We start from the raw sequence: 22548 nt of genomic DNA on the forward strand, positions 1-22548 counted from the left end.
TTTATGTGGTGCTGAGGAATCGAACCCAGGGCTTCATGCATGCTAAGCAAGCATCTACTGCTAAGCCATATTCCCAGCCCCCCAGATAGCTTTCTTTTACCTTACCAGTCCTGTGGGGACTTCGCTTCCTCAGAAACTAATTCATCCTGACTTTTTTTTTTAAGTGGGTTTGGGGATTGAACATAGGCTCTCGTATATTTTAGAGAAGCGCGGTAGTACTGAACTAACCCTCCCTTACACTGGCTTCTTGGTTAAAACTGGAGAGGTAAAAATATACGTATATACATAATATGCATATATATATCTGGGAGATTAGGTAATAGGGTTTGAGCTCAGGGTCTTGAGCTTGTTAGGCAGGCATTCTGCCACTGGAGCCTTTTCCTCAACTCCTCTTGCTTTAGCTAAGTTTAGGATCCTTCCCGTGTTTTTCTCCCCACAATCTCTCCTACAATCTTCTTATTTACACTTCTGGAATACCAAGCAGAAACCATTTTTTCCCAGCTTTTTACTGGCTGAGATGTGGGTCTTGCAAACTTTTTGCTTGGGCTGGTCTCAGTCGCCCAAGTAGCTACCAAGCTCTGCTCTGGAAACATGAATTTCAAGACAATAAGGTAGGGCTGGGGATATGGCCTAATGGAAGAGTGCTTGCCTCGTATAGATGAAGTCCTGGGTTCGATTCCCTAGCACCACATATACAGAAAATGGCCAGGAGTGGCGCTGTGGTTCAAGTGGCAGAGTGCTAGCCCTGAGCAAAAAGAAGCCAGGGACAACAGTGCTCAGGCCCTAAGTCCAAGCTCCAGGACTGGCAAAAAAAAAAAAAAAAAAAAAAAAAAAAAAAGACAATAAGGTAATTTAAGTGATAGATAAAATAAGGGTGAGGAGGGATAGTAGTAAGGGAAGGAAATCACACTTTGGTGGATCTTTGTTTATGCTATTATGATATATACTTTCTTTCCCTTTTTTTTTTTTTTTTTTTTTCAGTTGTGGGGCTTGAATTCAGGGCCTGGGTGCTGTCCCTGATCCCCTTCCTGCTCAAGCCTAGAGCTCTACCACAATGCCACTTCCAGTTTCTGAGTGTTTTTTTTTCTTCCAGTCTTGGGGCTTGAATTCAGGGCCTGAGCACTGTCCCTGAGCTTCTTTTGCTTAAGGTTAGCACTGTACAACTTGAGCCACAGCACCATTTCCTGCCTTTTCTGTTATGTGGTACTAAGAAATTGATCCCAGGGCTTTATGCATGCTAGGCCAGCACTCTACCACGGAGCCACCCTTCTGAGTAGTTAATTGGAGATAAGAATCTCATTGGGACTTTTTTTTTTTTTTTTTTTTGGCCAGTCCTGGGGCTTGGGCTCAGTCAGGGCCTGAGCACTGTCCCTGGCTTCTTTTTGCTCAAGGTTAGCACTCTGCCACTTGAGTCACAGCACCACTTCTGGCTTTTGCTATATATGTGGTGCTGAGGAATCAAACCCAGGGCTTCATGCATATTAGGCAAGCACTCTACTACTAAGCCACATTCCCAGCCCTCACTGGGACTTTTCTGCCTGGACTGGCTTTGAACTGTGATCCTCAGCCTCCTGAGCAGTCAAGATTACAGGCATGAGCCACTGGTGCCTGCTTTTATGGTGTATTTTCTGCAGCAACTATGCAATGGTAAAATGGTTTCATGGCTTTTTTCATACTGATTATTTGTAGCACATGATTCCATTTTGTGTGTTGTGTTTCACTACAAACACCCTACTATTTAATCATCTCTTCTATTTCTCTTTTGGCTTCCATACTTTTGCATGCCAGTGATTCAGGTATGAATCTCTCCTTCCCTGAACTCTTTGATTTTTCTTGCAATGGCAGATAACATCAGAACTCTGAACGAATTCCCAGGCTAGTACTAAAATGTGTTTTCTTTTTTTATTCTTTTGACACAATGTCTTAGTAGCTGGCCTTGAACTTGCTCTGTATCCCCAACCATGCCTTGAACCTTGAACTTACTGCCTCAGCCTTCTGAGTGTCTAGCTCTTCCCTGGATTTTAAACTTCTTTGAACTTGTTCCTCAGTTCATTTTGGTTCAGTTTTTGGAGCACCCGGGCTTTCTTTAGCATTGTTGGCATTAACCTCCCTTCCCCCAATAATTCTTTAAATGCTCCCTAAAGGTGCCAGTTATTATTTATATTATTAAATGTAAGCCATTTTTATTCGATGAAGTTATGATTTGATGAAATTTGCTGGAAAGCCAAAGGTCTCTAACTAGACAAATGGCAAACACTCAGTTTGGGCCCCACTGGAGTCTAAATCTTTTCCTAATCATCTGGAATTTCTTTGGGTAATTATCCTAGGAGTTGTGTAAGGGGATGTAGATAGAGTTTATGTAAGTACTAAGAAAAACACCTTGAAGATAAGATTTTAAAAATAATTCTCACCAGGCTCAGGTGGTTCATGCCTGTAATCCTAGCTACTCAGGAGGCTGAGATCTGAGGACTGCAGTTCGAAGCCAGCCCAGGCAAGGAAATCTGTGAGGCTCTTATGTCTAACCACTAAGGAAAGCCAGAAGAGACACTGTAGCTCAACTGGCAGAGCCCCAGCCTTGAGCACAAAAAAAGCTCAGGGACAGTGAGGACCAATGCGTGTACCCTCCTTCCCCAACTCTATTTTTTAACTGGTCATGGGGCTTGAACTCAGGGCCTGGGTGCTGTCCTTGAGCTTTTTTGCTCAAGTCTAGCATTCCACTACTTTGAGCCACAGCTCCAGTTCTGTCTTTGTAGGTGCCTAACTGGAGGTGAGTCTCATGAACTTTCGGGCTGGCTTTGAGCCACTAGTGCCCAGCTTCATCCCTCTTTCATACACACCACATAAAATTCAAACACACATTTTATAGGCAGATATTCATGGAAACTAACCAAAGGGAAGTCAGAGAGATATTGCCGGGCGGTTTCTGAGAATTGTTTTGAGTTTCATTAGACATGAATGGTGTCCCATCTCCCTCCTGGTCTTAGCTATTTCTTACCAGCAATAATACCTCACTATTAGGTCCACCAGGATGGTTTGGAAATCCTAACTTAAATGCTTCGCTCAACTGCTTCCAGAACCGTCATTTGTTTCCAAGTGGAAGTTAAAATACCATCTTCATTCCGGGCTGTGGTTCTGCACCTCGGAGGGACAGTCTGTTGTGAAGAGCCTGTCACCAGCAAGGACGAGCAACAAAGTCAGGCTTTTAATGGGAATGTGCACGTGGCTTACACTTGGACTGCAAGGCAGACACTGCTTTAAAACAGCCAAGAGCTACTACTGGGCGCCGCGTGCTAAATTACCAGCCTCACAAGTTAGGCACGCCAGGATGCCTTCTTTCTCTAACACTAGAACCAGAAGAAGAAAACAAACCAAACCCCAAACAAATCCCACCGAGGCACCAAGGCCCCTCCACGTACCTAGGGAAAGCGCGCCAACCACACAAAGAAAAGGAGGGGGGCTACTGGGATTCAAAATCATTTCCCTGGGACGTACATTGTCCCGAACCTATCCGAGTTAACTGCGCGCTTGATCGTGACCAATCGATGCAGAGTTTCGGGCCCAGGTCTACCCTAAAGAGTGATAGACACCTGCCTAGCCCAATGGATTAGTGTGACACCGAAAAATCCACCAATGCATTCGGGAGGTGGGTGGAGTATAGGCCAGGGGGTTGGCAGTGCCGTGTCATGGAGGCTCAGTCTCTGAGCAGCCATTGAAGGGGAAGGAACTGCGGGAGTGTGCGTGTGGTGTGTGTGTGCGTGCGTGCGTGTGTGTGCGCGCGCGGGTGTGTGGACAAGGAGGTGGGGGCAGCCGAGTTAAGAGTCCTAACTCCTTGGACTCCATTTGCTATTCTTTTCTTTCTCCTTTACACCTATTTGGTGGTTGTGGGCGTTTGTATTTGCTTTTCTTTTCATTCATTTCCAAATCTGAAAAAAAAAATTAGGGTTGGGGGTAGTGGCAAAGGGGTAAAGGAGGAGAGGAGCAGCCGAAGAGCGGGAGGACATGGAGATGAAGAAGAGGATCAGCCTGGAGTTAAGGAACAGAGCCCCGGAGGAGGTGAGATGACTCAGCCCCCACCCCTTCCCCACCAGCCCTGTATTCTGGGGGTTGGGTTTTTTTTTTGGGGGGGGGGGTCTTCTCTATAAGCGTTTGAGGGGAGGATTAATGAATTCACCCCCCCACCGGTGGTGGGGGAGGTGGGAGGAAATGCTTAATTCTAAGTTTTAAATCATTAAGACCTTCTACTTAAAATGGCGAAGGGCTTAAGTTTCTAGGGGCGTTTTTGTGTGTGCCCGGGGGCTTGGCCCCTTTGGTTCTGGGGGGGATCCGCGTGTCCCGGCCTGATGGGGGCGGGAAATGGGTGGTGTGGGGCCGCCCCGCCGCTGCGCCGCGCTCGTTCCGGCTCGGGGGGCGACGGCGTGGGCGCGACCCCCCAGCCCACCGGCCCCTGCTGCGGCCATCGCCACCTGAGAAGTTACTCCAACTTTTCAGCGATGCTGCCAACTCGGGCTCTTGGGGGGCGGGGGTGGGCGCCCCGATCCCGAGGCTCGGGGATGTCGGGCGTCGCCCCGGGCCCGGGCTGGGGTCGCTGGCTGAGTCCCCGCGCCGCGCGCCCCGGCGGCGCCCACTGCCCCGGGGAAGCGGCGCGCGCCGGCCGCCACCCGCGGAATCTGGGTCAGCGGCGCGTCCCCGCACCGCGGGGTGAGCTCTAGGACTGGTGGCGGTGACCAGAGGTGGGGAGCGGACGCGAGGCGTCATCCGCTCCCTCCCTGCCTCCCCCCCCCCCCCAACGCCGGGAACGAGGTGCGGCTTTCGGCGTGTCGCGTGGTGTGGCGGCCGCAGGACCGGATCGGATCCGTGGAGACGGCTTTGTAGAAACTCAGCCGCTGGGGTCGTGGCCGCCCTGCGCCCTCCGGGCCGGCCCGGCGCGAGTGCTGGACGCGCTCCGGCGCGGGCTCCCTAGTTAAAGAGTCCGGCTTGGGAGGGGCCACGTGAGGCGGGGACGCAGGCAACTTTTCGGGGGGTCCAGTGGGAGGCGTTTCCGTCGCGGCTTCGCGGGCTCTTCCTCGGCCTCAGCCAACCCGGGCGGAGGCCGCGGGAAACGCTGGCTCGGGCTGGGCGGGGGACACCCTGTTTTCTTTGGGGAGTCCCCGCCCGGTGTGGGATTCCCGTGGGTCGGAGCGGCCGGTCTGCAGACGCGGGCGCACAGCCGGCCTGGAGCCTCGCACGAGTGTTCAGGAGGAGGGGATCTAGAGTCGTGTTCGTTGGCCGCCCCTGAAATAAGCCTGAGGATTGCGAGATGACCGATCTCTCTATTCTCTCTATTCATTCTCTCTCTCTTTCTCTCCTCCTCCTCCTCCTCTTCTTCTTCTTCTTCTTCTTCTTCTTCTTCTTCTTCTTCTTCTTCTTCTTCTTCTTCTTCTTCTTCTTCTTCTTCTTCTTCTTCTTCTCCTTCTCCTTCTCCTTCTTCTCCTCTCTCTTTTTCTCTCTCCTCTCTCTCTTTCTCCTATCGATTGATTTATCTATAAGTCTGGGGTCGTGCCTGCACAAACCAACGGAAAGGATCCCTTTTTTGCGTTCATTGGGGACTAAAGATCTTTTTGTACTTTTTGAGGGGGGGAGGGGGCTTTTCTCTAAAATTGGCCGGGAAGCTGGAGGGAGGAAATAGCCTTTGCTATCAAGGGTCATCCAAGAGAGAACTTGTTGGCTCGGGCTTATTTCTTGGGAGGGGGGGGAAGAGAGAGAGAGAGAGAGAGAGAGAGAGAGAATAAACAACACCCTCAAACCCACCACGCTTTAAAAGCTGCTTACTTCTCAGAACCATACATTTAGATTTTTTTTTAATGTCTTAGTGTGGAAAAATTGATTCCCCGCCCCTCTTACTCTTTTACCGTAGTAATTTCCTTGCCAGTTTTAGGGATTGCAGGACCTTGCTTGTTTGGCAGGCTCCCTCTGCCTCCGATGTGGTGTAATAACGGTCTCATATTTGTGTAGACAGTTTACAAAGCACTTGTCGAGTTTATTTACTTTTCTCTTTTGGACAGTCTTGTAAGGTGGGTTGTATTGTTCTAGAATCCAAATTAGCAAATGGAGTTTCAGGGCAATGAAGTTATTTACTCAAGTGGAAGAACTGGTTTTCTGACAGCAAATCTAATAGCTTTGCCAATGAGCTCAAAATACTGGGAATAGAAAGACTTAAGAGTCAAGGCACAGCTTTGTCACACACTAATTATGTGACCTAAGGCAAGTCACTCTTGCTTTCTGGACTTTGGTTTCTTCATCTCTAAAAGGGAGATCATGATGCTATCTCTGCTTACTAAAATAATTATATCCAAGTCATACTCGAGTAGAGAAGATGGCCTCCCTTGTTGCTACTTTTTTAGCACATAAGTAAACACATTTTTGTATTGAGATAAAGAACCAGAGCCTCTTAAGTCCATTCAGTCTCACACCAGTTAAATGTCTACTGCCACCCTGGCCTTATAGGGAATTTAGCCTTTCTTCCTCCAAGAGTGGGAAAAAACCCACAAAATTGCTACTAGTGTTGCAAGAAGAAATAACATTTTGTCAAGGATGTATTGTTCTGGGTGATATTGTTTGGCCCCAGATAACTCTGAAAAGCTGGGCCCCTCCAGAGGGAGCTGGCTGATATTTCTTCTTGGTAACAAAGTTTTCCTGAGGTATGAAGGTATTTATAACTAGAGATAAGGAGATTTAAAGTAGAAAAAAAAAAAGAAAATAGTTTCCTCTCCCCCTACATTTTAGGATAGGCCACAGAAATCATTTCTCAGTAGCTTAGATGTCATCTATATGTATAAATGTCATCTTCATCAGTGTCAGAAACTTGTTTCTTCCCTCCCTCCCTCCCTCCCTCCTTCTTTTCCTCCCTTCCTCCCTCCCTCCCTCCCTCCCTTCCTCCCTCCCTCTTTCTTTCTTCCTTTCTTCTGCCTGGGCACTGTCCCTGAGCTCCTTACTGCTCTAGGCTAGTGCTCTACCGCTTGAGCCATAGGGCCACTTCAGGCTTTTTCTGTGATTAATTGGAAATACCAGTCTCTGGACTTGCCTGCCTAGCTGGCTACAAAACTTGATCCTCAGATCAAAACCTGATCCTCAGATCTCAGCCTCTTGAATAACTAAGATTAGAGACTTGGAGCCATCAGCTACCTGTCTAGTTTTGTGCTGTCCCTGAGGATTTTTTGCTCAAGGCTAGTACTCTGTTACTTGAGCCACAGCTGTACTTCCTTTTTTTCTTTTTTTTTTTTTTTAAAGTTTATTGGAAGAATCTCATGAACTTTCTTGCCCAGGGTTGGTTTCAAGCCATGATCTTCAGATCTCTGCCTTCTGAGTTCTCCCAGGTGTGAGCCAGCAGTGCCCTCCCCCCACCCCCAAGGGCATCGCTCTAGCAGTTGAGCCACAGCTCCACTTTAGTTTTGTTTTTGTAATTCATTGGAGATGAGTCTCATGGACTTTACTGTCCAGGCTGGCTTCAAACTAAGATCTGAGGATCTCAGCTTCCTGAGTAGCTAAGATTATAGGCGTGAGCCACCAATACCCAGCCAGTTTTATTTTTCATGTCTCAATGATTTGAAGCATATTAGGTTGAACGTATCAGGCATTTTGCTTTAATGATGACTGGATTATATATCAATTTTGAAGGGGAATGAATGTATAAGGAGATTTTGTTTTGTTTTTGGAGATGTGGTCTTACTGTGTTGCCAGGGCTGGCCTCAAACTTGTCTCAAGTGATCCTTCTCTTTCCACTCCTTGAATAGTTAAAACTACAGATACAAAATACCGAACCTGGCTTAGGGGTCTTGTTTTGTTTCTTTGAGACAGGCTTTAAACCTGGTTTAGAACTTACTTTGTAGTTCAAGCTGGCCTAGAACTTGTGATCCTCCTCTACCTTCTAAGTGCTAGAACTATAGGTGTGAGCCACCACCTTGGGTTTGTTTGTTTTTATTGGTCTTAGGGCTTGTGCTCTGGGCTCAGGCACTGTCCTTGAGCTCTTCTACTCAAAGCTGCACTCTAGTGGCTGGGAATATGGCCTAGTGGCAAGAGTGCCTGCCTTGTATACATGAGGCCCTGGGTTCAATTCCCCAGCACCACATATACAGAAAATGGCCAGAAGTGGCGCTGTGGCTCAAGTGGCAGAGTGCTAGCCTTGAGCAAAAAGAAGCCAGGGACAGTGCTCAGGCCCTGAGTCCAAGCCACAGGACTGGCCAAAAAAAAAAAAAAAAAAAAAAAAGCTGCACTCTACCACTGTGAGCTACTGGCACCACTTTTGGTTTTCTGGTGATTCATTTGGAGGTAAGAGCCTCAGGGACTTCCCTGCCTCAGCTGGCTTTGAAATGGGATCCTCAGATCACAACCTCCAGTAGCTGGGATTCCAGGTGGGAGTCACTGGGAGTCGCTGTCATGCAGCTGGGTTTGGTATTTTTAATATTCACAGTTTCAGAGCATCAAAGCCTAGTTCTATTACTCAACAGATTGCAAACTAATCATGAAAGTGTTCCCTTTTCCAGGTAACAGAGTTAGTCCTTGATAATTGCCAGTGTGTCAATGGGGAAATTGAAGGCCTGAATGACACTTTTAAAGAACTGGAGTTTCTGAGTATGGCTAATGTGCAATTGAGTTCACTGGCTCGGCTCCCCAGCTTGAATAAACTTCGGAAGGTAAGTTGAAATCAATCAGTAAATATCAAGATTTCATTGTGAAGGGCTATTATAATTACTTCTTAGCCACGGAAACAACCATTCTGCCTGTTTAAAATAGGAGGTTTTTGTTTGTTTTTTCTTTTTCTTTTTTGCCAGTCCTGGGGCTTGAACTCAGGGCCTGAGCACTGACCCTGGCTTCTTTTCGCTCAAGGCTAGTGCCACTTGCACCACAGTGCCACTTTTGGCTTTTTCTATTTATGTGGTGCTGAGGAATCAAACCCAGGGCTTTGTTCATGCTAGGCTAGCACTCTACCACTAAGCCATATTCCCAGCCCCTGAAATAGGAGTTTTTGTTTGTTTGTTTGTTTTTTGGCCAGTCCTAGGCCATGAACTCAGGGCCTGAGCTGTCCCTGGCTTCTTTTTTGCTCAAGGCTAGCACTCTGCCACTTGAGCCACAGCGCCACTTCTGGCCATTTTCTGTATATGTGGTGCTGAGGAATCGAACCCAGGGCCTCATGTATACGAGGCAAGCACTCTTGCCACTAGGCCATATTCCCAGCCCCCTGAAATAGGAGTTTTTAAAAGGGGTTATATAGAATTTTGGAATCATCTCTAATACTGAATCTATTTATCTGTCTGTCTGTCTATCTGTGTTGGTCCTGGAGCTTGAATTCAGAGTCTGGGCACTCCTCCGGAGCTTTTTTGAGCCATAGCACCACCTCTAGCTTTTTGGTAGTGTATAGGAGATAAGGGTCTCATGGACTTTCTGCTGGGTTGGCTTTGAATGGCACTCAATCCTTAGAATGAATCTCAGCTTCCTGAGTAGCTAGGATTACAGTGGTGTGTGCCTGGCTCTAACACTGTTCTTATTCATTTTGCTTTTATTGGTTCTAAGACCTGATCCTTTTAGAAATTCAAATTTATTAGTGCAATTGTTATATGGCACACATTTGGATTTAACATCTATCAAATATTTTTTCTCTGTATCATGAAATCTAAATGTAATGCAGCAGAAACTGAACCTGGGTTTAGAAGTCCATCAGTAGAGGGGTTCTATTAATTTGTTATTTTATTTAGCTTATGTAGATGGGAATTTGGAAACTGATGATTTACAGTGGCAGTGTTTTGAAGCCAGAGAGAATAACACATGTTTTTCTTCAAATTTGTGTCTTTGTAAAATGTTGGAGCCATCTTAAGCCTTCATCATTCCTTTTTTTCCCCCCTCCATGTTGCATATATAGTTGGAACTTGGTAACAATATAATTTCGGGAGGTTTGGAAGTCCTGGCAGAGAAATGTCCAAATCTTACCTACCTCAACCTGAGTGGAAACAAAATCAAAGATCTCAGTACCGTGGAAGCCCTGGTAAGTTCTTCTGAGATTTGGTTTTTGTTTTTCTGGTTTCTGTGCAGTTCTTGAAATTTCTGAATCTCTTATATGCTAATCTAGACAGTTACTGCTTTTCTTTTCCTTTAGAACCAAACACCAAGCCAGTGTTGGAATCCTAGCAGTTGTAAGGTTGAGTTGGAGCCATCCAGGACTTGCATAGTGAGAATCTGTTTTAAAAAGAGAAAGATAGCCAGATGCTGGTGGCTCATGAAAGAGACTGAGTTCTGAGGATTGTGGTTCAAAGCTAGCCTGGGCAAGAAAGTCTGAGAGACTCTTATCTCCAATTAACCACCAGAAAACCAGAAGTTCCTCTGGCTCAAGTGGTAGAGTGCTAGCCTTGAGCTGAAGAGCTCAGGGATAGTGCCCAGGCCTGGAGTTGAAGCCACATGACCGACAAAATACAAAAGAAAACAAAGATAAAATTTAAAATCAGCAGGAAATTTATTCCATTATCAGCTTCAAGAATTTGCTCTCTGATTTTATTTTATTCTTTATGTGTATGTGAGGTGTGTGTGTGTGTGTGTGTGTGTGTGTGTGTGTGTGTGTGTGTCTGTGTCTGTGTCTGTGTCTGTGTCTGTCCTGGGACTTAAATGCAGGACCTGGGTGCTGTTTCTGAGCTTTTGTGCTCAACTTTTGGATTTTGGTGGTTAATTGGAGATGAGAGTCTCACAGACTTTCCTGCCAGGGCTGGCTTTGAACCTTGCTCCTCAGATCTCAGCTTCCTGAGTACCTAGGATTGCAGGCATAAGCCACAGTGCCCAGCTATCCTTTCTTGATTGTCCTGCCTCACTCTCCAGAGTGCTGGAATTATTGGTGTGCTATCATTCCAGATTCCTTTTTTCCAGTCTTGGGGCTTTAACTCAAGGCCTGGGTACTGTCCCTGAGTTTCTTTTGCTTAAGGCTAGTGCTCTACCTTTGGAGCCACAGAGCTACTTCCTTTTTTTTTTTTTTAGTTTATTGGAGATAAGAGTCTCATAGCCTTTTCTGCCTGGGATGTCTTCCCACTGCAATCCTCAAATCTCAGCCTCCTGAGTAGTTAGGATTACAGTCATGAGTCTTCAGCACTCAGCTCATTCCAGTCTTACTGTTGAGTATTTATAGACAGTCAGTTGATGCAAATGTAATGTGTTAAATGCCTACTAGAAATTAGACACTAAGACAGGTAGGTGATAGAGATGAGACTGGAGTTTATATGCCAAAGAGATCTTACTAAGAGAGTTGGTTGTGTTTGATAAAATTACCTTATAAAATTCTAAAAATCCAAGACTGTCTTTCAGTTTTAAATATATGCTCTCTAGACCACAAATTTAAGAAAAAGAACATGCTATTTAGAGTATTGACTATAAATTTTAACTTTACTTTTCCAGCAAAATCTTAAAAATTTGAAAAGCTTGGACTTGTTTAACTGTGAGATCACAAACTTGGAAGATTACAGAGAAAGTATTTTTGAGCTGTTGCAGCAAATCACATACTTAGATGGATTTGATCAGGATGATAACGAAGCACCAGACTCGGAAGAGGAAGATGATGAGGGTAATCACTCTTAATACTCTTTAAGTGTGTCATAATTATAGACTCTGACTTAGCCATGAAAATTAGATTGGGCTTGGAGATTTCAGAAAGAAAAAGCACATACAAGATACTACTAAGAAAAAGATCCATGGTTATAGCCTTTCTTTTTTTTTTTTTTTCCTCTGGTGGCTCTACTGGAGCTTAAACTCAGGGCTTTGTGCTCTTGCTCAGCTTTGGCCACCTGTGCTGGTGCTCTACTGCTTGAGCCATACATCTAGTCCAATGTTTTTGGTGGTTAACGGGATAAGAGTGTCTTAGAATTGTCTGCCCTGGATGGGTTTGAACCTTGATCCTCAGATCTAAACCTTCCTTAGTAGCTAGGATTATAGGCCTAAACAATTGGCACCTGGAGAGGCTGTAGTTTTTCCTTTCCTTTTCTTTCTTTCTTTCTTTTGTTTTTGTTTGGTACCAGTTCTGAAGCTTGAACTCAGGACCTGGGTCTGTCCGTTAGCATTATCGCTCAAGATTGGCACTGTACCACATGAGCCACATCTCTACTTTTGGCTTTTGGGTGGTTAATTGGAGATTAGAGTCTCGCAGACTTTCCTGGTTTTGAACCTCAATCCTCTGATGCTAGCTTTCTGAGTCTCTAGGATTACAAGCATGAGCCAGTGGCATGGGACTATCTACATTTTCTTCTTTCTTTCTAATAGTTTCCAGAAATTGGTGATCATTATTATAGAAAGCTCCGTGAGATTTTAGTTTGTTACCATCTAGTAGTAGTGATAGCTTAAAACAACAACAACCACAAAAAACAAAAAAACAGGGGCTGGGAATATGGCCTAGTGGTACAGTGCTTGCCTCACGAGCCCTGGGTTCGATTCCAAAGGAAACAGGCGGGGTTCAGTGACACACACCTGTCATCCCAGTGGCTCAGGGAAGCACAAGTAGTATTGTAGTCCATGCATAAAGGGAGTTCCTATCTCAAAAATAACCAAAGCAAAAAGGCTGGCATAGTAACTTAACTTATACTGCGCCTTGCTGGCAAGTGTAAGCCCCTGAGTTCAAACCAAAAATAATTACTGCCAAAGAAAAAATTCTTTTTCTTGGGCTGGGAATATGGCCTAGTGGTAGAGTGCTTGCCTAGTATATATGAAGCCCTGGGTTCAATTCCTCAGCACCACATATATAGAAAAAGCCAGAAGTGGCGCTGTGGCTCAAGTGGTAGAGTGCTGGCTTTGAGCAAAAAGAAGCCAGGGACAGTGCTCAGGCCCTGAGTTCAAGCCTGAGGACTGGCGCAAAAAAATTTTTTTTTCCCTGAGAGGTAAAGCAGGCTCCAGTGACTCATGCCTGTAATCCTCAGAGGCCTAAGATCTGAGGTTTGTTATTTGAAGCTAGTCAGGGCAGAAAAGTCTGTGAGACTCCTCTCTCTCTCTCTCTCTCTCTCTCTCTCTCTCTCTCTCTCTCTCTCTCTTTCCAGTGCTGGGGCTTAAACTCAGGTCCTGAGCACTGTCCCTGATCTTCTTTTTACTCAAGGCTAGCACTCTATCACTTGAGCCACAGCACCACTTCTGGCTTTTTCTGTGTATGTGGTACTGAGGATTCGAACACGAGCTTCATGCATGCTAGACAAGCGCTCTACCACTAAACCACATTCCCAGCCTAGACTCTTATTTTCAATTAGCCACCAAAAAGCCAGAAGTGGAATTGTGGCTCAAGTCTTTGAGTGCCAGCCTTGAGTGAAAAAGCTAAGGGACAGTTCCCAGACTCAGAATTCAAGCCCCAGTACTGATGCATGGGTGTACACACACACACACACCCAACAACAACCAACTTTTGACACAATAATGGTTAAAAGTTACTGACATACTTTCCCTCGGTTGGCAAAAGAATTTAAAGTGATTGGGCGAGGTTTAAAAAGGCCAACATGCTATCTACAAACATTTGCCTAGTGATTTGCTTATCTTATAAAAATACTTTTGCTGGGCATCAGTAGCTCACACTAGCTCATCAGGAGGCTGAGATCCTCTGATTATGTTTTGTAGCCAGCTCATGTAGGAAAGTCGGTGAGACTCTTACCCCTAAGTAACCACCACAAAGGGAAGTGGAGTTGTTAGACTAGCTGTTGTGCTAGTCTTGAGCAAAAAAGCTCAAGAATAGCACCTGAGTTCAAAACCTATGATCAGCCAAAAAAAAAAAAAAAAAAAGATAATAAAAATAATTTAAAATATTTTAAAAGATGAAGACGAAGATGAAGATGAAACTGGTCTACTTGAAGGCTATGAGGAGGAGGAGGAAGAAGAAGAGGATGAAGATGAAGATGAAGCAGATTCAGAATTGGGAGAGGGAGAAGAGGAAGTGGGCCTCTCATACTTAATGAAAGAAGAAATTCAGGTGACTAGATACTTCATACTTGCACTGAAAATTACCTAGGAATAGGGTTACTATGCCCTAAAAAAGTGAATTGTGTATAAATCTGAGTTATTTCTTAACATGTCTTTCTGCCTATCTCTTCTCCCCTAAACTGTATCCAGTTAATCATAAATATCTATTGATTTTTCTTCCTGGTATGTCACTCTCAAATCCATCCTGCCTTTAGTGGCCTGGTATGATGGAAACAGTTTACAAATATCTTTGTGCCTTAGTTTATTCATTTATAGAAGTGAGATTATGCCAACTTTATAGGATTGTTTTAGGGATTTAATAAGATAATATATGTGAGGCATTTAGCCCCTAGCACATTGTAGATACTTAAGAAAACTTAATTTCTTCTCTCTAATTATCTCTTGTTTCATACTCCTGTAATAGCTCTCTAAATGGTCTCTCTTAATACAGCATCACCACTTAGGAATAGCCTCCCCTGTAAGTCAGATGCAAATGTGATCCTAGCGCTAGCGTTCTTGAGGCCTCAGTTCAGTATTTCTCTGTTGTCTCTAAAACACACAGCATTCTTCATTAACTACATGGCCTTTGATTCTAGTTCATTTCTTAAAATACCAGTTTACTCACTTTATGTTGTATACTCATTGCTCATTCTGTCTGAAATGACTTTTTTCCTCCATGTTCCCTGATGAACTTAATTTTGACTCATGTTGAGTTACACATAAACAGTGCAAAGCATACAAAGTATACTAATTTTATGTTCATTTCCATGAAATTTTATGTGTGAAGTTTAATACAACTTTTTCTTAGCAATCACCCTTCCCCTTACCTTTATACCTAATTAGGCCAGGCACTAGTAGCTCATGACTGTAATACTAGCTACTTAGAAGGGAAGGGACAGAGAGGACCCAGGCCAGCCTAGGCAAAAAGTTCACATGACCTCATCTCAACAGAAAACTGGGTGTGGCAGTAGTGCATTCCTATCATCCCAACTATGGGAGGAAGAGTAAATAGGACTGGCCTGGGCAAAAAAAGCAAAAAGCAAGACCCTGTAAAAAATAACCAGAGTAGTGAGATGGATTGGAAAACAGTGTGAACGTGTAACTCCCTCCTCCCTATATAACTAATACAAATGAATTAAAACACCACACGTTAAAAGAATAATCTGGGCAAAAGGGCTGGAGGCTTTGGTTTCATAGCAGAATGAAATTGAAATAGTAACTGCCTACAAAAGAGAGGGCATAGAAACTAAAAATAAAAACTTGAAAGTGGGCCAGGGTCATTTTGAAAAGAAGAAAAGCATCCTACATGTATCAGTTTTGAGGGAATATATATATGCGCTTGTCTGTACAGTGACCATGATCAAAATAGTAACCATAAAAACGCGATCATGCTGGGCACAGGTCATTCATGTTCAGAATCCCAGAACCTAGGAGGCAAAGGCAAAAGGCTCTCAAGTTCATTTTACTATGATTTTCACTGCTGTACAATATTCTGTTGTGTAAATTTTTAGGTGTGGAAGGAACTTGCAGGTCTTTCTGTAAGTGTGGATTGAGGGCGAAGGCAGGGAGTATGGGCAGGGCATACTTTATCTGAAGTGCATGAGCCCTTCATTATTTGAAATTTCTTTTTATTAAAAAATTTTTTGGGGGCTGGGGATATAGCCTAGTGGCAAGAGTGCCTGCCTCGGATACACGAGGCCCTAGGTTCGATTCCCCAGCACCACATATACAGAAAACGGCCAGTAGCGGCGCTGTGGCTCAAGTGGCAGAGTGCTAGCCTTGAGCGGGAAGAAGCCAGGGACAGTGCTCAGGCCCTGAGTCCAAGGCCCAGGACTGGCCAAAAAAAAAAAAAAAAAAATCTTATATATTGCCAGTCCTCGGGCTTGAACTCAGGGCCTGAGCACTGTCCCTGGCTTCTTTTTACTCAAGGCTAGCACTCTGCCACTTGAGCCACAGCGCCACTTCTGGCCGTTTTCAATATATGTGGCGCTGAGGACTGGAACCCAGGGCTTCATGTATAGAAGGCAAGCACTCTTGCTACTAGGCCATATTCCCAGTCCCCACTTCTGGCTTTTTCTATGTATGTGGTGCTGAGGAATTGAACCCAGGGCTTCATGTGTACTGAGGTGAGCATTCTACCACTAGGCCACATTCCCAGCCTAAATTTTTATTATTATGTATTAATTATATGGGGGGAGAGTTCGTTGACATTTCCATATATAGTTATAGTATATTCTAATCAATGTAATATCTCCAGTCACTTTTCCGTTTTCCTAAAATTCTACAGGTTTCATGGTTCTATTTGTATTACATGCAAACAATCTTCTTCGACCATATTCATCCTTCTTCATCCTCTAGCCCAACCCCTTCCCACAAGTACTCCTGTTTTTTCTGCCTCCTTACCCATCTGATTTGCTTTTTTTTGGGGGGGGGGGAGGAGATATTTGCAACTATGTAATGAGATGGGGAAGATGAGACCCAAGCCTAAACATAAAAGTTATTATTTCATATATACCTTATACACATAGCCTGGAAGTATGGTTTTTTTTGTTTGTTTGTTTGTTTTTGGCCAGTCTTGGGGCTTGGACTCAGGGCCTGGGCTCCCGTGAGCCTCTCTGTGCTCAAGACTAGTGCTCTACCACTTGAGCCACAGGGCTACTCCCTGCTTTTTCTATTTATGTGGTACTGAGAAATCAAATTCAGGGCTTCATGCATGCTAGGCAAGCACTCTACCACTAAGCCACATTCCCAGCCCTAAAAGTATAATTTTATGGAATATCTTGAGTGTGCCTACAGCTTGGCTACAAGTGAATTCAGGTGTAGAATTTTCACTTGTTTTATGTTGCTCCAAAAGTTTAAGATTTTGGAGCATTTTAGATTTCAAGCTTTTGTGTTAAGAATGTTTAGCTATAGTTTGCTATTATTGATTGGAAAAATGAGTTGTAGAGATAAATTTACTTAGCACATACAACTGGGTTCAGATCATTTCTACTTTGGTCTGTAAAATAGAATATTATGTTCTTGAAATAGTCAAAAGTTGTTTTGTCCATTTGTTTATTAGCTTACATTACTTATACAGAGGTATGTTTTAATCAGCTTCATTCCTTTTGCTTTGTCTTTTGGTAGCTAGAAGGTATGTGTGTTTTTTAATGTAATTTTATTATTATTGAAGTATTATACAGAGGGATTACCATTTCATGAATCAGGTAATGAGTATATATGTTTCTTCTTCCTTTTTTTTTTTTGGCCAGTCCTGGGGCTTGGACTCAGGCCCTGAGCACTGTCCCTGGCTTCTTTTTTTTTCGCCCCTCAAGGTACTCTACCCCTCAAGCCATAGTGCCACTTCCAGCTTTTTCTGTTTATGTGGTGCTGAGGAATTGAACCCAGGGCTTTGTGCATGCTCCAGTATATTTCTTTCTTCCTTCCTTCCTTCCTTCCTTCCTTCCTTCCTTCCTTCCTTCCTTCCTTCCTTCCTTCCTTCTTCTCTCTCTTTCTTTCTTTCTTTCTTTCTTTCTTTCTTTCTTTCTTTCTTTCTTTCTTTCTTTCTTTCTTTCTTTCTTTCTTTCTTTCTTTCTTAACAATGTCACCCTTTCCCTTACTTTCCTCCAGTTTCCCCCTCCCATCCCTGTCTACAAGTTACATAGGTCATTTTTCAGGTAGTGAGAATGTGTCTGTTGCTGCTTAATTAAATAAAGTAAAAAACTCAATTCCTCATTTGCTCTGGTTACTTGTAAGTAACTCTGTATGGCCTGGAGTTACTCTGTTACATAAAACAGAGAACATTGTTACAGAAGGTTGTTTTGAACAGTGGTGATCTAAAGCATTACTTGTTTCTTTTTTTAAAGACACATAGAGTAGGCACAAGTTGTAGTTATCAGAACACAAAGTATCTGTGGTTTCTTTGTTCTTGGGATGTGTTAAATGGAAAAGTCAGTGTGGTGGCTTACTTATTCTTGAAACTAAATATTTTAATTTCAAGGATGAAGAAGATGATGATGACTATGTTGAAGAAGGGGAAGAAGAGGAAGAAGAAGGTAAGCTACAATAGCCACACACTTTGAAATTAAAATACAAATATGTTTAATGGATTTCAAGGAATAGTCTAATGTAAATTATTAGTTCTCTTTGAGTAATTTCTCAGGGCATTAATTTCATTCCACTAAAAAAAAAAAAAATCTGGTACCATTTATCTTAAGAACAGCAATGAGCTGGGCCCTGGTGGCTCATGCCTGTAGCCCTAGCTATTCAGGAGGCTGAGATCTGAGGGCCGAAGTTCAAAGAAAGCTAGCCAGGGCAAAAAACTCCATGAGACTTACCTCCAGTTAACCAGCAAAATGCTGGGAGTGGAACTATGGCTCATGTGATACAGCAGCAGCCCTGAGTAAAAATAGGGACAATGCTTAGGCCCTGAGTTGAGGCCTATGATCAGCGCGCGCGCACACACACACACACACACACACACACACACACACACACACACAGAAGAATAGTAATGAAGTCTTTTTGTGGAGGTTGATGCCTATAATCTCAGTTCTTGGGAAGTTGAAGCAGGGGGATTATGAGTCTGAGGCTAATCTGGGCTATGTAGATGCAACCATAAACAACCCCAGAGAAAGAAAGAAACAAAACAGGAGTGAAGAGATAGCTCAGTAAATGAAGTTCAATTTATTGTTTTTTAATGGTCTTTGTGGGGATGAAGCCTTATCTACAAGAGTATTTAGCACCATTTAGATTTGTTCTTTGGAGCTCTTTTCCCAGCCTTTTCTACCTCTGTCAAGCTGTTTCTTGACCTGTACTTCATGATTTGGCCACAAGAGTGCATAGCAAATTCATTATTTATGGATTTCTATGTGTTTGTACATGTTCATTTGAACATTTAAGTTTACACTGAAATGAAAGGTCTCAGAGTGCAAACTTCATCTATTTTCTGCTTCTGCCATGAACTTTCCGTTAACATTAAAACTTTGTAAGCTAGCAAGCATTCGTTTAAATACTTGCACATTTCTTTCAGAAGAAGGCCTTCGCGGAGAGAAGAGAAAACGAGACGCTGAGGATGATGGAGAAGAGGAAGATGACTAGGTCATTCTATGATTTGATTTCCTCACTGCCCGGGTGTGCAACAGAGTGATCTCATCTTCTTTGTTCTTCATGTATGATAGCTCTCCCTACCAGAAGATAATCTGTAACTTTTTTATAGGAGAAGTGTGGTTTTACTATTTTTGCCTTATCATTCCAATTAAGATTTACTAGTTTGCTAATGATCATGTTGTATGTAGAAAAAAAAATTTTCATTAACTCCCTCACCCCTCCATTGTGAAATTCTCTAGCAATGTATTTGGAATCTTAATTTTTCTAATTCTGGCTTACTGTCTTAGATATTTTTAGCCCATTATTAAAAACATGATCGGTTTTACACAGGTATAGTTTGGTGCATTTCAATTGTAAGGTTTTAAAGTTATTTATAAATTAACTGAAATTATGGTCAGCTCTAATATGAAAAGAAAATAGCCTCTTGATTGATAAGTTGATTCTTTTTTTTAGAGGTGGTTCAGATTTTTAGTTTGAAGGCAGTGATTTTTATTTTATTTTCTGGCTATGAGCATTTGGGGCCATCTTGTCACTTGAATAAATTGGAAAGTACTAGAGTCAGAATCATAAAGGTCTATTTAACAGTCAGTGTAGTTCATGGATTTGGGGGAAGTTCTATTCAGGAATACAGTCCATGAGTTTTATGGCGCCTGAGAAGATTTTGTTTTGGAAAGAAAAATTGCTTATGCTAAGTCCGGAGACATGCAGGCGAGCCCTCTCTTCAGGCTGTAGATCATGAATGCCAGTGGTGGTTTATTTTGTTTCAGAAATGCATTCTCTGCTCATTTCTTTGTAATCAGCTTTCCTTCTGGCTTCATTGCTCTCCTGTCCCAAAAGAAATGGGAAACTTTCGGCTATTCAGAAACACTTTAGTCTCATACCTCAACTACCTTTTCAGGCTTGTCTGGGTTTTAAACAAAGTGGGAGAAGTAGAGTATTTTCTGAGATACAATATTAGGACTACAGTTTTATACAATGCTCAGCTTATTGTTAAGTCTTTCTTGGTTGATAACATGTAATACTGTATCAAGATAAAGAGAGAAAAATAGAGGAGGCTTTAGAAAGTAGCATTAGCATCTCTCAAAATTCAGAGTGATTGCCTGTTGATGAGACAGTCAATTTTTAAAACCCGTTTTCCAAATCATTTGGAAGCCAACCTTGTAAAGTATTTACAACTTTTCTGAGTAGAACCTTTAAATTTTCTATCTATAGTTTTAAAGCATAATCAGGTACCCCACTAACTTGGAGTATAGTAGGCAGTTGGAAGAATATTTGACACTAAATTGATAATGAAAATTGAGTTTTCTTTTCAAATTGTTTGCCCACTAAAAACAGAAAAATATTTGTGATTGTTGTGTGTCCTTCCTTATGTGGCTACTAACTAAAACTTGAGAGTTGATACGTCTATCTCCCTTTTGTCATGGTGGCTCCATGTTCAGGACAATTTTGGCAACTTAAAATGTATTTCTCTTTGTTTTGCATGTTTGTAAATTTTTTTTAAAAATTGGGGGCTGGGAATATGGCCTAGTGGCAAGAGTGCTCGCCTTGTATACATGAAGCCCTGGGTTCGATTCCTCAGCACCACATATATAGAAAAGGCCAGAAGTGGCGCTGTGGCTCAAGTGACAGAGTGCTAGCCTTGAGCAAAAAGAAGCCAGGGACAGTGCACTCTGAGTCCAAGCCCCAGGACTGGCCAAAAAAAACCCCACAAAACAAAACCCAACCCCCCAAAATTAATGTTCTGATTCTCTCTGAGACACAAATCACTGAATATAGTATTGCTGTCACTCCCATTTTCAGTTTAAGAAATATAATTTAGTATTTTAAAATAAGAATTACAAAATTTGTGAAAAACTAAAAAGGCTGTACAACTGACTGAAATAAAACGGGATAAATTTGGTGGGAGAAATTAAAATCTCCAAAAGATGAACATTTTTTCTCCTAATTTTATCATTTGAAATGCTTGTTTTCATTCCTAAAAATTGCTCACTCTGCCAGTTATAAAAATGCTTATTTTAAAGCAAAACCTATATATTGACTTTCTTATCAATCATCTTATTGTGCAATCAAAATTAGAGTTCTTTGGTTTGAAGACTACACTTAGAGCCTCCAGATAACTTTTAAGACTTCCTTAACTCTGTGGGTGGTATTTTCATGCAAATAAGTAAGGGTGGGTTTATATTTTGTAGAAGTTTTGGGTCCTGTTTTAATGCTCTTTGTATGGCAGTATGTATATAATGTGTTAAGTTCTTCAAGAATCTCTCCTTAAAATTTTGAATACTTTTGTGCAACTGTGTTTTGAATAAAGCCATGACAGTGTTAAAAACAAATTTAAAAATGCAGTACTCCTGACCATTCTTTTCGTTGTTCCTGACTATTCCCTGGTTTTTGTGACTGCTGTAACTTAAAAGTTTTTGAAACTGAATTGCTTCAAATAAATTGAAGATTTGTTATAATGATTAGTTTCAGTGTATGACATTGACTTTATCTGCAATACCATTGGTAGCTCTGAAGGTCTTTTTAAAACAAAAGCTAATTTTAAAGTTACTCAGATTTTTCAGTTTATTTATCTTTTAAATTTTTGTGTGTGTGCCTGTCCTGGTCTTGGACTCAGGGCCTAAGTGCAGTCCCTGAGCTCTTTTGCTCAAGGCTAGGGCTGTACCACTTTGAGCCACAGTGCTACTTCCAGTTTTTTGGTGGTTAATTAGAGATGAGTTTCTTGGACTTTCTTGCCCCAACTGGCTGTGAACTGGGATCCTCAGATCTCATCTGGACTTTAGGCTGGCTTTGAATCTTGTTTTTCAGATCTCAGCCTCCTGAGTAGCTACGATTAGCCAGGTGCAGCTACTAGCACCTGTATCAGAATTTTTGGATAATAAATATGCAAATATACAATTCATTGTTTTCTAGTTTTGTTTTTCTCCTTAAGTGATTTTAAATGTTTTATTTGTGGACAGTTTTGGAGTATATCTTTTAATTTTAAGGCACAAGCTAAGCATTTTAATGATTGCTTTGTGTTTAGATACTGAGGTGTTTTGATTATAAAACTTTGCTTTCTGAATGATGGCATATATTGCAGTATTTTCAACTTATAGGTAACATTCCTTACAATTTTAAACCTCTTTTTAAAATCTCAGTTGTTTTGTGAAGTATAGTTAATGAAGCAATTCAATGAGACACTGATTTAGCGTTTTCAACTTGTCTTTGGTGGTAGTGGGGTGTGAACTGAATCTCCTTACTAGGGAAGTACTCAGCCTCTTGAGCCATGCCTTAAGTCCTCTTAACTTCTTTATTCCTTGTTCTGTATTTTAAAGAAAATCTTTGACATATTGATTCTTCCAGTTGCTTGAAGTTTCCACTGTTGATGTAATGATATTTTGCAGCTGTTGCTTAAAATAGCCTTGTACTACCGCATGCCTTTTTCATGTACTAATCAGCCTAAGATTTGAGAACATGGCATGAATATTTTGGCCTGAGGTAGCTGCTTGGGTTACCAGTGTATTGAATAGCCATCACTTCAAGAAC

General features: G+C 42.5%; 1 protein-coding gene across 3 annotated transcripts; it reads left to right on the plus strand.

The window, feature by feature from the left end:
- Positions 1–3671: 3671 nt before the first annotated feature.
- On the plus strand, positions 3672–20516 carry Anp32e (acidic nuclear phosphoprotein 32 family member E). Of its 3 annotated transcripts, none has more exons than XM_048356545.1 (7): positions 3676–4053; positions 8520–8669; positions 9893–10015; positions 11407–11572; positions 13791–13945; positions 17915–17969; positions 18947–20516. In XM_048356545.1, the coding sequence occupies exons 1-7, from the start codon at positions 4000–4002 to the stop codon at positions 19012–19014; spliced, it is 771 nt and encodes a 256-aa protein (XP_048212502.1). In that variant the 5' UTR covers positions 3676–3999; the 3' UTR covers positions 19015–20516. The 3 variants fall into 3 exon arrangements, with proteins under 3 accessions (XP_048212504.1, XP_048212502.1, XP_048212503.1); XM_048356546.1 differs by having other exon boundaries at positions 18950–20516; XM_048356547.1 differs by lacking the exons at positions 11407–11572; positions 18947–20516 and having other exon boundaries at positions 3672–4053; positions 13797–13945; positions 17915–17935.
- The last annotated feature ends 2032 nt before the right edge of the window (positions 20517–22548 follow it).

The sequence above is a fragment of the Perognathus longimembris genome, chromosome 11 (assembly GCF_023159225.1).
Source record: "Perognathus longimembris pacificus isolate PPM17 chromosome 11, ASM2315922v1, whole genome shotgun sequence".
In the NCBI taxonomy this organism is placed as follows: Eukaryota; Metazoa; Chordata; class Mammalia; order Rodentia; family Heteromyidae; genus Perognathus; species Perognathus longimembris.